At 41.2% G+C, this 15,317-nt stretch overlaps 2 protein-coding genes across 6 annotated transcripts in view; one reads left to right on the forward strand and one right to left on the reverse strand.

Moving 5' to 3' along the window:
- The window catches only part of ATP6V1H (ATPase H+ transporting V1 subunit H), a 62,606-nt gene extending 60,220 nt beyond the window's left edge, over positions 1-2,386 (reverse strand). For 2 of the 3 annotated variants that reach the window (XM_068525890.1, XM_068525889.1), the window contains exons 1-2: positions 2,189-2,386; positions 656-810 (exon numbers count right to left, since the gene is read on the reverse strand). In XM_068525890.1, the coding sequence (XP_068381991.1) occupies positions 656-768 (113 nt within the window). In that variant the 5' untranslated portion in view covers positions 769-810; positions 2,189-2,386. Of the gene's footprint in view, positions 1-627; positions 811-2,188 lie in introns of those variants that run through there. The other variant, XM_068525891.1, reaches the window with a different exon arrangement.
- Positions 2,387-6,944: 4,558 nt separating this feature from the next.
- RGS20 (regulator of G protein signaling 20) overlaps positions 6,945-15,317 on the forward strand; it is a 77,872-nt gene continuing 69,499 nt past the window's right edge. For 2 of the 3 annotated variants that reach the window (XM_068525718.1, XM_068525719.1), the window contains exon 1: positions 6,945-7,109. In XM_068525718.1, the coding sequence (XP_068381819.1) occupies positions 6,945-7,109 (165 nt within the window). Of the gene's footprint in view, positions 7,118-15,317 lie in introns of all 3 variants that reach the window. The other variant, XM_068525717.1, reaches the window with a different exon arrangement.

Raw genomic sequence — 15,317 nt, forward strand, 5'->3', positions numbered from 1 at the left:
CACACAAGGAGGGGGAAAGAACTAAAATTTATTGAATGTATTCAACACACCAATGCTTGTATTCAACTGTGCTAATGCTTTAAATACACGATTTCAGCAACGCTCCCATGGGATATGTATCCCCATTTCACATTTACTTTAGTGAACCTCAGAGGAGTTCAGGGATTTGCTGAAGACCAGCAAACTAGTAGACACAAGAACCAGAATTCAAACCCAAGTCTTGAAACTCAAACGCCTGCCCTCTTTGCTAGTTGTCTGAGCCCTTCTGCAACACCACCCGTCCCCACGCTGATCACCAAGGCATACGGGGCGGGGGAGGGGGTGCGGGGGGAGTCGGGCAGGCTCTGCCCGTCATCCTCTTCCTCCCTCCAGGGCCTGAACACTCCTCCTGTGCTTCCCATTCATCCAAACAGTACCACTTTCCAGGCAGAGAAGGTCAAAAGTGCTGGGCCAGTGTTGCCTCCCAACTAGGGCCCCAAACTGTTTCCATCACACGAAGCTGTCTCCCTGTGACAGCTAATTATTCTAAGGAGGAAGTGTTTTCTTCCACATTTATTAGTATTTTTCCAGTATTCCTCTCACAGAAGCATGACCATGAAAAAGTCTGCAGCAAAGGCACATGATTACCCATGATTCACAGCAAATCAGCACTCACTGAAGGTAGGATTGCCAGTTCACTTTGTTCGCACGAACTTCTGCAGCCTTGGCAGCAATGATGTTGGTTGGAACGGCAGCATCCACGGCGCCCCGGATATCCATCTTGGTCATCTAAATTTATGATCTTGAATGTTTTTCTGCAGACCTTCAATTCTGATGCAAGGTAAAACCAGAATACAAGGTGTGATTGTTTTTTAACAACTACTACTATTATTATTAGCAATAGCATCATTATCACCTTAATCTCTACAAGCATTCAACTCAAATAACTAAATATCCTAAATATTAAATAGTTATGCCATTATATTTCACATCTTGTCCCGTTATGCACTGTTCCATAGAAGTGTTCTCTGTAGGTTTTTACTTTTCCAGGGAAGGTTTTCTAATTATTGGCACCAATATGGAAGTAAGATTTTTAAAGTAACCATTTAAGATATTGAATTAAGAAACCATGCTTAGAATAGGCATACAAAATAGGAAAGTATTTTAAATGTATACAGTTGAGATCAACTTTCCTCTTCTGACAGAGGAAAGATAAGAACCTGCATGGTACAGATAGGACCAATTATTTTATTCACATTTACTAAGCATCATTTTAAAGTGGCATATGAAAAACCTACATGTCCTTTCTAACATTACTTATTATTATTATTACTCAAATTAAAACACCCAAAGTGGGAATGCAGTATCTTAGAAGACACAGCTTTCTTTTTTCAATCAAAATTCATAGCACCTTCAAAATCAATACTGGGAGAATTTTTTGAAACAAATAAAGATTACAGTTTAGGCTCAGCCAACACGAGAGACAGGTCTGATAATACGATCCTACATTAATGAGCTTTTAAGTAATTCTCACTCCTAAACTGAAAGATAAAAGCTTAAGCCTGATTTTATCACGACACAAACTATAAGTTCCGGTTTACAAAACATAAGCTCAGAGTTATGACCACAAAGAAGCTTAAACCACACCCCAAATTCTATTCCAGGATCCCAATGACCTTAGTCAGTTTGGAAGTAACCTCTACATCTGAGGATGTGCTGCATGAACAAACACGGGCAATGCGGACTGGCTGGGCCCAGGTGAAAACAGCCTCCGTCCGGGCCAAGCTGGAACCTGGAATCAAGCGGGCTCAGCCCCAGCGGCCCCTCCTGCGGCGGCTGAAGGTGCCTCAGGGCGGTCACCTAGGTCCCTGAACAACTCGAACCCCCAGCCGGCCAGGCCCGCGGCCCAATCCTGGGGAAAGCACACCTTTCACCCGTCCACCCTCTCTCCCCTGCCCTTCCCTGCGAGGAAGGCTCCGCAGTTTCTTAAACCCCGCTGAGGCCCGGAAGGCAAGAAATCGGGGAACCGGGGCCGGAGGAGGGCAGGCGGCGCCTGGGCGGCAGAACCCAGCGCGCTCCAGGGAAGCGGAGAAACCGCAAGCTCGCCTCGCCGGGGTCGGGGTAGGAGTCGGGGACCGGGGCCGGGGCCGCAGACGGCACGACCCGAGCGCGGCCTCACCCAGCGAACCCGCGGGACCCTCCAACGCACCCCAAGGCGGCGAGAAGATGCGGCGGTCCGGAGTCGGGACCGCCGCCGTGCTGGGGCGCCGAGTCGGGTCTCCTGCCGAGTCCGGAGGCCTGAGCGGCGGCGGTGACGCGGCGCCAGACCGCGAGCGCGACTCGGCACCGAGCGGACGTGAAGGGCCTTACGGGCAGGAGGAAGCCGCAGCGGCCGCGGGGGAATGACAGGAGCGCCGGTCACGTGGGCAGAGACACGTGACCGCCCGGAAGGCGGAGGCCGGGAGGGCCCAAAACAGCCAGAGGAGCGCCCTGCGCGCGAGAGGCTTTCTCTGAGCGCGGGGCTGGGGGCGGGCCGGACACGTGGGGACCCCGCACCCCGACACCCGGCTCCCCCGGGGATGGAGTCCCAGGGAGAGGGCCGGGCCAAAACTCATCTAGCTTCGCCGTCATTCTGAAAAGTTTAATTTAGTGCTTTGAAATCGGTTGACTTTCACTTGGGTTTCACAAGTCAGTGAAGCAGGCGTTCTTATTCCGAGTCTCAGCATGAAACTGATGCTGAGACGTGGGTCACAAAAGTTATCTTGCCCTAGGCCTGCAGATTTAGCGAACGGTGGATGTTCCATGCCACAGCTGCAATTATACTAAAAAAACAAAACAACAACAAAACTATTCCTGTTTAATTAAAATTCAAATTTAATAGCACCTTGTATTTTTCTGAAAACCCCGTTTTGAGCCGAAGTTTCCCCCAGTCCAGGCCTCAGTTTCCCTCTTTGTCTTAAGATAATAATGAGTAACGCTACACTGCAACTAGTGAGCGGGTATAATATAATAGCATATTGTTTTTGATAACTGCTGAAAGGGATTTATAGGTATAACCAATACATTTCTCCTACAAATGTTAAATTTAGGTCAAGTTTTGAAAACAAAACTAATATTATACACTGATTACAAAGAAACACAGTAGGAATAGTATATAATATTGTATTATTTTTCTATTGCTGCTGTAACAAATTGCCACAGATTTACTGGCTTAAAGCAACACAAATGTATTATCTTACAGTTCTCTAGGGCAGAAGTCTGAGGTGGGTGTCACTGGGCTGCGGATGTTTGGCTGGGCTGAGTCCTCCGCGCCGCCCCCCAGGCTCTAGAGGAGAATCCATTTCCTTGCCTTCTTCAGCTGCTTCTAGGAGATGCATGGATTACACGTCCATCAGCTTCCACGCACTCTGAGATGTTTATGCTCTCAGATGCAAGTCTCTCCATCCTGCCTGTTACACTGACCCTGTAGGAAATGTCCTTATACTTGGGAATAATGCAAAATAAATACATATTTGTCAGTAAGTACTTTACTCACCTTGAACAAACTATAAAATTCTTTTCTCATAGAAACTCTCCTTCCTGCAATCTCCAGGACACTTGCTTTACACAGAATTCCAGGGAATGCCAGTCAATGCTGCAGTTCCACTAGATGTAAACACACACACACACACACACACACACACACACACCCTCAAATATGAAAAAATGTTTACTAGGATCTCAGGAGCACTGTGTGTGCAACGTTTCATTAGGAGACTTACTTAGATAAAAATCATTAACAAATTAAACTTAAGAAGATGAAAGAACGTTCATAGAAATAATTTTTAAGTAGAAGTTTCTGAGAGGGAGAATGTTTACAAGTGTGGGGAAAGTGCTAAGAGAGATTAACAAATGTTCAAAGGAAATGTTTCCTCCAATGTTTGACACCAGAATAGAAGATGCAGTAATGAGAGTGGGGAAGTTAGGAAAAGGCTGGTGGACCTGAAGGACATCCTTAAAGAGAAACACAAACGATTTGGTTTGCAGGGTGGTGCAGAGCCATGGTTTCTGGCCCCAGGGTGCGGAGATGTGGAGGCTAGTCCCAACTGTACTATCACATGTAGCCCTTGGACATATCACCTGATATCCCATGCATGTTTCCCCATTCACAAAATGAAGAAGATGATGGGAAGGAGGACAAGACATTCTTGATGGTCCCTTCCAGCTCCGGAAATCGCACAGGTCAATTTGAGTCTACTGGTACCACCTATTCCATTTTCGTTCTGAGAATCCAGAACCAAACACCAGGTCCTTAGACCCTCAGATTTTCAGTATATTCCCAGGGTTGGGCAACCATCACTGCAATCAGTGTAATAACATTTTCATCTCCCCTAAGAGAATCCTCTTACTCATTACCAATCATTCTCCATCTCTCCCCAGACCCTCCTACCCTAGGCAACCACTAATCTATCAATACGTTCTGTATCTATAGATTTGCCTGTTCTGGACATATTTTATACATGGAGTTATACAATATGTGGTCTTTTGTGACTGGCTTTTCCCACTTAACATAATGTTCAAGGTTCATTCATGTGGCAGTATGTATCAGTACTTCATTCCTTTTTATGGCTGAATAATATTCCGTTGTGTGGATATACCTCACTTTGTCTATCTGCTCACCAGTTGATGGGCATGTGGGTTGATTCCAATTACTAGACATTTGCGTGTCTTTGGTGAACATATGTTTCACTTCTCTTGCTTCGGTGGATATCTACAAGGGAATTGCTGCCGCCAAACTGTCTTCCAAAGTGGTTGCGTCATTCTACACTCCCACCGGCAGTGTATGAGGGTCCCAGTTGCTCCGCATCCTCACTAACACTTGTGATGGTCTGTCTTTTTTATTAAAGCCAACCTGTTGGGTGTGACGTGGTATCTCATTAGTGATTTTGACTTGCATTTCCCCAATGGCTAAAGATGTTGAGCATCTTTTCATACGCTTTTTGGCCATTTGCATGTCTTCTTTTGAGAAACGTCTATTTAGACGACTCACCCATTTCTAGTTTTTTTTTTTTAAGAGCTCTTTTTATATTCTGGATACAAGTCCCTTATTATGTATGTATGATTTGCCATATTTTCCCCTATTTTGTGGGTGTCTTTTCACTTTCTTCATGATGTCCTTTGAAGAGCAAAAGTTTTTATTTTGATGAAGTCAAATTTACCTATTTTTTTCTTTTGTCACTTGTGCTTTTGGTATTGAACCTAAGAAGGCTTTGCCTAATCCAAGGTCACAAATACTTTCTCCTATGTTTTCGTTTAAGGGTGTTATAGTCTTAACTCTTACATTTTGGTCTATGATTCATTTTAAGTTCAGTTTTTTTAAAAAATAAATTTATATATTTATTTATTTATTTATTTTTGGTTGTGTTGGGTCTTCATTGCTGCTCACGGGCTTTCTCTAGTTGCGGCGAGCGGGGGCTACTCTTCATTGCGGTGTGCGGGCTTCTCATTGTGGTGGCTTCTCTTGTTGCAGAGCATGGGCTCTAGGTGCGCAGGCTTCAGTAGTTGTGGCACATGGGCTCAGTAGCTGTGGCTTGCAGGCTGTAGTGCACAGGCTCAGTAGTTGTGTTGCACGGGCTTAGTTGCTCCGCAGCGTGTGGGATCTTCCTGGACCAGGGCTCGAACCCATGTGCCCTGCATTGGCAGGCAGATTCTTAACCACTGCACCACCAGGGAAGTCCAAGTTCAGTTTTTAATGTGGTGTGAGGTCCAACTTAATTTTTATGCCTGAGGCCATCCCGTTGTTCCAGCACCATTTGCAGAAAAGACAGTTCTTTCCCAATTGAATTGTCTTGGCACCCTTTGTCAAAAATCAACTGACCATAAATGTGTGGGTTCATTTCTGGACTCTCAATTCTATTATGTTGATCTATGTGTCTATCCTTATGCCAGCACCCCAGTCTTAGTTACTGTAGCTTTGTAGTAATTTTTCAAATTGAGAAGTGTGAACTCTCTAACTCTGTTCTTATTTTTTGAGACTGTTTTGGATATTCTGGGTCCCTTACAATCTCATATAAATTTTAGAATCAGCTTGGTCAGTTTCTGCAAGAAAGGGAGCTGGGATGTTGCTGGGGATTGTGTTAGTTTTGTGTGTCAGTTTTGGGGGCCTGGGATCATTTTATAAAGGAAACTTCTCCAGTTCGTTGTCCCCCATAATACATACCTGGGATCCTTACCTCTGTGCACCCCCAGGGCCAGCAGAGGCTACTTGGGCATTAGATACCGTTTGAGAAAAAGGTATTACGGTCTATCTATTTGCACTCTGTGTAATAATCTTATATTTATAAAGCACTTTACAAATAGGAAGTATGATGTAGAAGCCAAGTCTTGGCTTAATCATTAAGAGGACTAGTTACCACCTAAGAAAATCACTTCAATTAATTCTATATGACCTAAGTAAAAAGTGTAATAATCCTTGGGCTTAAGTTTGGGTATGAGTTTAGCACACATTTCCAGCCACAAAGCTGACTGCTACTAAAGTGACCTTTTAGGAGACTTAGATAGATCAGGTGGCTCCTCTGCCTCTTGAGTGTATAGCCCAAAATTGGCACGTATCACACACTACAAACACAGAATTTTGCCACGCAATCTATTTCCTTTATCATGATATACTAAGCAATATATCACTTGAATCATGTCTTCCAGTTTTGATTTAGCGTTAAATTTGAATTAGGAATACATTGCTGCCTGTAGAGGGCAGTCAGAACATACCTGGATGCTCAAAATCAGAGGCTAATGGTCTGTGGATAAACTGCTGACCCACAACACAGATAATCCTTTTGCTTCAGTTGATGTAACTTTGCAGGGAGGCCCCCAGCAGACTGAGCGACAGACCAGCACCAGCCAAAGGAAGAGAAATAGAGTGGACCCTGGGCTGGTGGTGTTAAAATCAAGCTACAGGACTCGTTTGGAGGCTTTATTGTAAAAACATGCCTAGGCTTTCCCCAGACAACCAAGAAGACGTCCAGAAACATTTCTCCAGACCATCTATGCGGATACGATTTCTGCTCCCGCCTAGGGCTGAGGAATATAATGCGGACATTCATCAAACCGTGGAGAATGAAGGAGGCACCATGGCCAGACACAATGTCAAGGTAAGACCATCTCCACAGTCCGTGACCTTTCTTGACAAGGAAAGGGTTTATCCAGAAAGAATATAAAACCATAAGCAAGCTTTAGTGCCAGGGCTCACTTTATCTTATTGATGATTTATCAGAAATGCTTCCAAACCAAACCCAAGAGAAAAACTAGAACCTTGATAATAATTACCTGATCCTTCCAGGTTTCTCCAATCTAAACAACTTCCCTTTACCAAGGCAAACAATTACATGTTGTTTGTTTGTATGTTTCAGGAGGTAATGTTTTAAAAAGCAAAAAACCTACACATAGATTTTTGTGGTTATTGATACTAACCCTTAGATATTTTTCTCTGATATAAAAATTATATCCCATATAGTAATGAAAAGCTTTCTACAAAAATTGCTCGAGAAAACAAACTGATAAACTAATACAGGCACATAAGAACATTAAGGAGCTAAGGGTTTTTTTCCCTCAAGTCATAGTTTCCTAGGTGAATTTCCTAAGCCTGAATTTCTGCCACTAGATAACATGATTTCTCTAAAGAGTAACCATTTTCCTGCTCAGTATTGGGTGCATCTTTGCAGAAAGTACAGTTTAAGTCTGTAAATCCTCTTAACTATAAATAGAACCACCTCTTCAAAGGTTATTCATGTGGAGGGAGATGGGCATGTGTTAATACCTCTGACAAATAATGATCAGAACTCAGAATTAAATGCTGCAAATCCTACGACAGCAAACCTGTCCAAATCCTGTAGCGCTAGAAAATCTATCTGTCCCTATGCTCGTATCCTCACAACAATCATTATTTATTTGTAGACTCTAATTATCTGGATCTGCCCTTTCCCCAGTGTTATTTTAACCAACTGGCACAAGGAGAAGAAAAATTGTGGGTTTTTTTAGTCATTAGGAACCTTTTTCTGTAGGAATGTACTGACCTTTACTTTTGAGCTTTCAGACGAATAATACATGAATTTCCACACCTCCTCCTATCACCTAAACACTAGGTTTTTAGGAAACTAGAATGAAATGGGATAGAACGGCCAGAAGTCCTTAATTAATGGGCATCTAAATGTAGGCAACACACACAAAAGAGATTTCTAAAAGGCAGAATTTGGAGACAACTATGAGGAAACAGGCAGCAATAACAGTATATGTCGTGTATGCATATATATAATATACATGTATGTATATATATAATATGTGCATACACACATATAATCTCAAAGTTCTAACTGCCTTGGAGAGTATGCTTTAAGCAGAGTCATAGGCAAAGGATTGGAAAGTATCTATGAACGTGCAGTACACATTCCGACAGCATCCTGGAATCGACAGCCCTGGGGCGCTGGGCCCTCCGAGCTGCCATCCTGACCTCATTAACCCAGGTAATCAGGTCCCAGCCTGTGCAGCAGCAGGTGCAAGCAGTCAGGAGCGATCCAGTTGGGATGCTGCTGGCCTCTCCACTCAGTGTTGCCTTTTTCTATCGCGTCTGAATATAGATGCACATTTAGGCGGCCATGTCCCTCATCTAGCAAGGATCAGGATGGTAGAACTCAATGCATTTAATTCTACAAATATCACTGAGTCCTTACTATCTGCAAAACCTTGAGCTAAGTTTTGAGAAAGAGAAAGATATTGTCTTTCCTCTCTACAGACTCACAGTATTATCAAAATAGCATCCTATCAGCATTAGTCCTGTCAATACTAGAGGCTAACTGTGTGATTACACCCTTTCAATCAGTAAGGCAGTAAGACACTGAGATGGAATATGATTGATATGGAGTAAAACAACTGAAAAAGGTCTAATGAAAGAGTGGGAAAGGTGACATTTAAGGTAGACATGAAATAATGTCTAGAAATGGAGAGAAGCAAAACATGGGCTGAAATGTGTCTAGATGCCCAGAGGCCATGGTCTTAAATGCACAGCTATACTACTATATGTAAAACTATATGTAAAACTGTAAAACTTACAGGAAAAAATGATAAGAAATCTTTATAACCTAAGGCAGGCAGAGTTCTTACATAGCAAAAGCATAGTTCATGGAAGAAAAATTGACAAATTGGATCCCATCAAAAATAAAAACTTTTGCTCCGCCAAAGACCCTATTTAAGAAGATGTAGAGACAAGTTACAGACTTTGAGAAAATATTTGCAGACCCCATATCTGACAAAGACCTTGTAACTAGAAATATAAAGAACTCTCAAAACTCAAGAATAAAAAACCCAAACATTCCAAGTAGGATATGGGCAAAAGACGTGAACGGGCATTTCATCAAACAGCATACACAGATGGCAAATAAACACATGAAAAGATAGTCAACATCATTACCACTAGGGAAATGCAAGCTAAAAACACAATGAAATATCACTACTCACCTATCAGAATGGCTAAAATGAAACATAGTGACAAAACCAATTTCTGGCAAGGATGCAGAGATGCTAGATCACTCAAAGTTTGCTGGTATGATGGCAAAATGGTACAAGCAGTCTGGAAAACAATTTGGCAGTTTCTTACAAAACTAAACATGCAACTATCATATGGTCCAGCAATTTCATTATTGGGCATTTATCCCAGAGAAATGAAAACCTATGTTCACACAGACTCCATATGCTAATGTTCACAGCAGCTTTATTCATAATAGCCAAAAACTAGAAACAACCCAAAAGTCCTTCAAGGGATAAAGGATTAAATAAACTATGGTACATCCGTGCCATGGAACACGATGAACCAACTAAGAGGAATCAACTACTTATATGCAAAAGGAATGAACTACTGACATTGCCCCTGGGATCAATCTCAAGGGAATGAGGCTGAGTGAAAAAAGCCAATCCCAAAAGGTCACATTCTGTATGATGCCATTTATATAACATTGTTAAAATAAAATTATAGAAATGGAGAATAGATTCGTGATTACCAAAGACTAGGATGGCGAGAGGGTGGTGGATGCAGCTACAAAGGGGTGGTTTGAGGGAGCTTTGCAGGGATGAAACACTTCTTTATCTTGATTTCCATGGTTACACAAACCTACACATGTGATAAAATTGCATAGAACTACACTCAACACACACACCTGTGAAATCTGAGTAAGCTCTTAGAATTGTACCAATGTCAGTCTCCTGGTTTTGATGTTGTACAACTTATGAAGTTCCCATTGGGCGAAACTTGATGAAGAGTGCGTGGGACCATTGTGTACATCCTTTTTTGGAATCTATAATTATTTCAAAATTAAAAATAAAAAAAAAAATTAAATTAAATTAAATTAAAAATAAATTAAATTAAATCAATTAAATTAAATCAATTAAATAAATAAATCAAATCAAATCAAATCAAATAAAATTAAATTAAATAAATTAAATTAAATTAATTAAAAATTAAAAAAAAAAGTAAAAGCCCTCCAAAGGCAGGTTAGACTGAAAATAACAATACATTTATATGTTGCATAAATGTGTTGCCTACATTTATTGTGGTTCTTCCTGTTGTTCTTTTTATTTGGACTCTTAACCAATTTCATTAGGTCAGTAGCACTGATGTCGTTAGACCTGTTTTAGAGATGAGAAAACAAGTTTGGAAAAACTTTTGGTTACATGTGTGAAGTCAGCTGAGTGGTGATTTGAACCTAGGTTTTTCTGACACTGATTTCATTACTAATTCGATAGATTCTGGCAGTGCTTTAGAAGCAGGCTATAATCTCGTGGGCTTGAAGCCAGTAGCCTCAATAGTGATTTCTCTGTGCATTCTGCCCAAAGCAGCCCAACACGGCCACTCATTTACTACAAAATAAATTAATATTCCCCAAACATGCACACACACTCACGAACTTGGCTTCGTCAGAATTATTTTTTCTCCGCAAGGATTTTTGCTTCCTTCCATTCAGGGCACAAAGTACAAGAGGGAGGGGGGGTGCCCCCTGGACCAGTCACTCTTTCTAATAATAAACGGGAGTGAGAGAGAGAGGACACTTTCCAGCCACACTGGCAATAAGTCAAGTCATCTACCCATCCATCTATCAATACAGATACATACGTATATGTGTGTGCATTCTTTCCCAGTAATAAAAGTGGTCAGAGCTTAGACAAGAAAGTGTTCTACACAAAATTATTGTTCATATCATTTCAATGTCAATGCCCCTCTAAGAGTACAGACTCCTAAGTGCTCTCCTGTTCCAGATGTGTGACCCCTTGAGCATCTGATCAAAGCACTTGTTTTGAAACATTACACACTAAAAGGAGAGAAATCAATTCCAAGGCCCCAAAGGGTACCTATGAAGACAACGGAGCTTTGTGTGGCAAAAAGGATAGAAGAAAGAAGAGAGGAAAAAATATCTTAGTGAGAAAGGAATTATGCTTCTAGTATCCAGCACCTTCACATGAACGTATTCAGACGACAAAATTGTTCTGTCCTGCCTCCAGTTGTGAAAGGGTAAGTTCGCTGAGAAGGACAAAGATGGTTCTTATCTTTCCGAAGACCCTCTGAAAAGAACTCTGTACTAATTTGCTTAACACCTGAGAGGCTTACAAACCTGCTTAGGGAAAGGCTCGTCTGGAAGTCTGTCGTGGTTACATCTTCCGTCCTGGGCGCGCACGGGCTAGCCGGGAATCCTTGGGTTCCTACTGCAGGTGTTTCCAGGTGAGCAAAGGCAGGAGGGCTCACCAGGCTCCAGACTCAGGGGCTTCTGGGGAAATGTGATTCTTCCCGCCAGTGGGAATATTGTGTAAAACGCAGTGTCAGCGTCTTCATTCGCCACAAGATTTTTCTACTCTGAAAATAACTGTACAAAAAAGATCCACATCAGTCCTATTCTTCAAAGTTTTAGATGAAAACTTTTAAATACAAGTTTTGATCATGTTTACCAACTTTTTTTAACATTTAAATAATTGTCTTTCAGGGTTTTACATTAAAGATTGGGTTTTCGCTGCTGGATTATATTTTTAGAGGCAAACATCTCCACCAGTGCCACCAAATAATTTGGTTTAGCAAAGGTAGACTATTTTTATGGGCTTCTTTGCTCATCTGAAGTTTTTCTGAATGAGAATGGGTTAGAGGATATATAGCATTAGGTAGTTTTCTAACTTAGCTTGAGTTTGAAACTTAGCTTTTGTTCTTTTTTTTTTAAATAAATATATTTATTCATTTTTGGCTGTGTTGGGTCTTGGTTGCTGCGCGCGGGCTTTCTCCAGTTGCAGCGAGCAGGGGTTACTCTTCGTTGCGGTGCGTGGGCTTCTCATTGCGGTGGCTTCTCCTGTTGTGGAGCACAGGCTCAGTAGTTGTGGCTCGTGGGCTCAGTAGTTGTGGCTCGCAGGCTCTAGAGCACAGGCTTCAGTAGTTGTGGCGCACAGGCTTAGTTGCTCCGCGGCATGTGGGATCTTCCCAGACCAGGGCTCGAACCCGTGTCCCCTGCATTGGCAGATGGATTCTTAACCACTGCACCACCAGGGAAGCCCTTAGCTTTTGTTCTTGAGACTGTAAACCTAGAGTTTCTGGACACACAAACGAATGGCAGTATTTCTAAAAGTGATGGCTCTCAAGTGCTTCGTGTATGTTACCAGTCACGCCAGGCTCAGGGCACATGGTAAGAAGCCTCGTATTCTTTGGCGTCTCCGGATTCTCACACATGGCTTGATTTCCAGGGTGTGTGACAAGAGCCACACAGGGCTTCTCTGCAGCCCAACCAGCATCGCTGCCTGGAGATTCAGCCTACGGAGCCAGGTGCTTTCTGCTGCCACTGGTAGCTTTGTTGTCGGTTGACATTGACTGAACCACCACGGCATACTCACGTAGGACACAGAAGACACGTCTTAATAACTCGTGCCCGTGTTATATTCATTATAATATTCAAGCAGATGTTGCATTTCTGAAATGAGTGAGACATCACCAAAAACTGTAGAAAAGGAAGTTTTGCATGGAGATAAGACATTCTGTTATCAATTTTGAAAAGGAGGGAGACTTTTAATAGCAGATTGGACACCACAAAAATTAAAATTATCAAAGTAGGAAATATCAAAATAAAGAAATGTTTGAAAAAGTCTATCAGAACACAGAGAAGAAAGATAAATTAAAATTATGAGGGAGGAGAGGAAATAGGGATATGGAGGACAGATCTTGGAAATTCACCTTAGGGATAGATAAAAGAACAGATTAAAAGGGGATCTGAGCAGTGAAACAGCAATAATCAATTTTTTAAAAAAACACAATTTTATACTCCTGATATAAAGATTTCATATAATAATTTGAGAATACATATTGTATTCCGTCAGACAATGAAAACTAAATCTAGTAATATCTTCATAGAATGTTCAAATTTCAAAAATTAAGACACTATTTCTATAAATATCCAAAAGGGGGAAAATGAGATTACCTACAAGGAAACAAAAAAGAAACTTTACCTTATAATTCTCTGAAGCACTAAATAACTGAAAACAATAGACTTATAACTAGAGAGCTTTCAAAAAAAAAAGAGAAAAAACTGTGTCTCAACACTTATTCATAGCCAGGTGTCATTCATGCCTTAACACAAGAGAAAGATATTTTAAGATATGCCAGGATGTGGATGACACACGACACAACTGCACTTCCTGTAAAATCACATGAAAATTCTTGTCAGAGCAACAAAAGATAGGGCAAAATGAGAACCCAAGAATGAGAGAGTCACGGTTCAGAGGGATTGGTGGTAACTATTGAAACAGTTAATCAGATGGAACTAACAGAGGTAAAAAGTGACTGTAAAGTGTGACTGTTCTTTAGAAGTCTGGTTATATCATTAAAAGAAAGGGGAAAAGAATGAGGGAAGAGGCTTACCTCTCCAGATTAACTGGCAGAGCAAGGGAGGGAGGAGACATCGGGCCTCACTCCTCGTGTCTGGTGGAAGAAAGTTGGAAGAATTCTGCCTGGACGGCATCTCTAAAGCGGAGGGAGGGGCGCCTTTGAGGGGGTGAAGCCAGGTGCCAGCAAACGGAAAGGTAGTGATGTCCCCTTGACTGTCTAAAGAATGTCCAGCTCAAATGGGACTGCAGTTATGCTTTTTAAAAAGTCCCAAGAGGCACGCGGAAGTGTCTGCAGAACAAATGACTGTGACTTTCAACTTGCTTTAAAATAATCCAGGAGGAGAGGAAGGTAGGGCAGGTAGGAGGCGAAGCAAAACTGGCAATATGCTGATAACTGATGAAACAGTGAGGGATATGAGGGTTTGTTAGTATATTTGCTCAGTTTATTATTTTTTTAATTTTGAAAACTAACATAATAAAAACATTTTTGTTAAAAATCACAAAGACTGGAGCTTAGAATTTACCCTTTAAAATTAAATAACAAATTAAATAAATACATAAATACAGCTTTCCATATTCTATTTATATACCACAGTGGGAGCAGCTAGTATATGCTTTAGACTTTCACTGGATAGCAAGATTGAACTTAACCTTTCAGAAAAAATTTTAAATGGCAAAAGATCCTGTCTGGAAGTCTAAAAAGTATACTGTAAAAAATCCTTGTTGGCCTCGGCGTGCTGTTTAGACTTTTAGTCATAAATTTTATCGCTCTCAGATTTTAAATTTATGGTTAGGAAGAAATATATCTAAGTCTCATTTCCATTGTGCAAAAGATCTCATAACATCACGTTGTTGGCTTTCCTGCCAAAATCAAGCCAGCCTTCACCAAACCATAAAACCACTGCAAACATGCTAGAAAATTTAAAGTTTTGCCTTCTTGCAGGGTAAAGATGTAGATGAAATTTACTGGGAATCTTAGATAGTAATCTTGTGTTATAGGTTCCGTACGAACCGTTTATTTCCATTCCGTGCATAAAGCAATTCAGATTAGGCTTGTATCATTTGAGAGCTTATTTTAGAAACCTCTGCAAAATGGTTTTACAGTTACTGCATTTTAAATGACTGAAAAAAAGTAGTTTTAAAATGAAGCAACTATGTTGAAAGATAATAGTTTAAACTATGCAGTGACAATTGGCATATACTCAAATAGTCAAGAGTAAAACCCAAATGGCAGACTACATAAGCAATTTAATTTGACGTCAATGATGTAACCAAATACGTTTTTCCATAAGAATCTATTTTGCTGATGTGATTTTGAATTCTCAACAAGAAAAATTATAAGGATTCATTTTCCAGTGAGAGACCATTCTAAGGACTGTTATTCAAAAACAGACTGAGAATGAATTAAATATCATAAGCATAGTCTCAACACAGTTTTGTAGCTGCCCGTTCAAACTGCACCT

Source organism: Eschrichtius robustus, chromosome 17 (assembly GCF_028021215.1).
Source record: "Eschrichtius robustus isolate mEscRob2 chromosome 17, mEscRob2.pri, whole genome shotgun sequence".
NCBI classification, from domain to species: Eukaryota; Metazoa; Chordata; class Mammalia; order Artiodactyla; family Eschrichtiidae; genus Eschrichtius; species Eschrichtius robustus.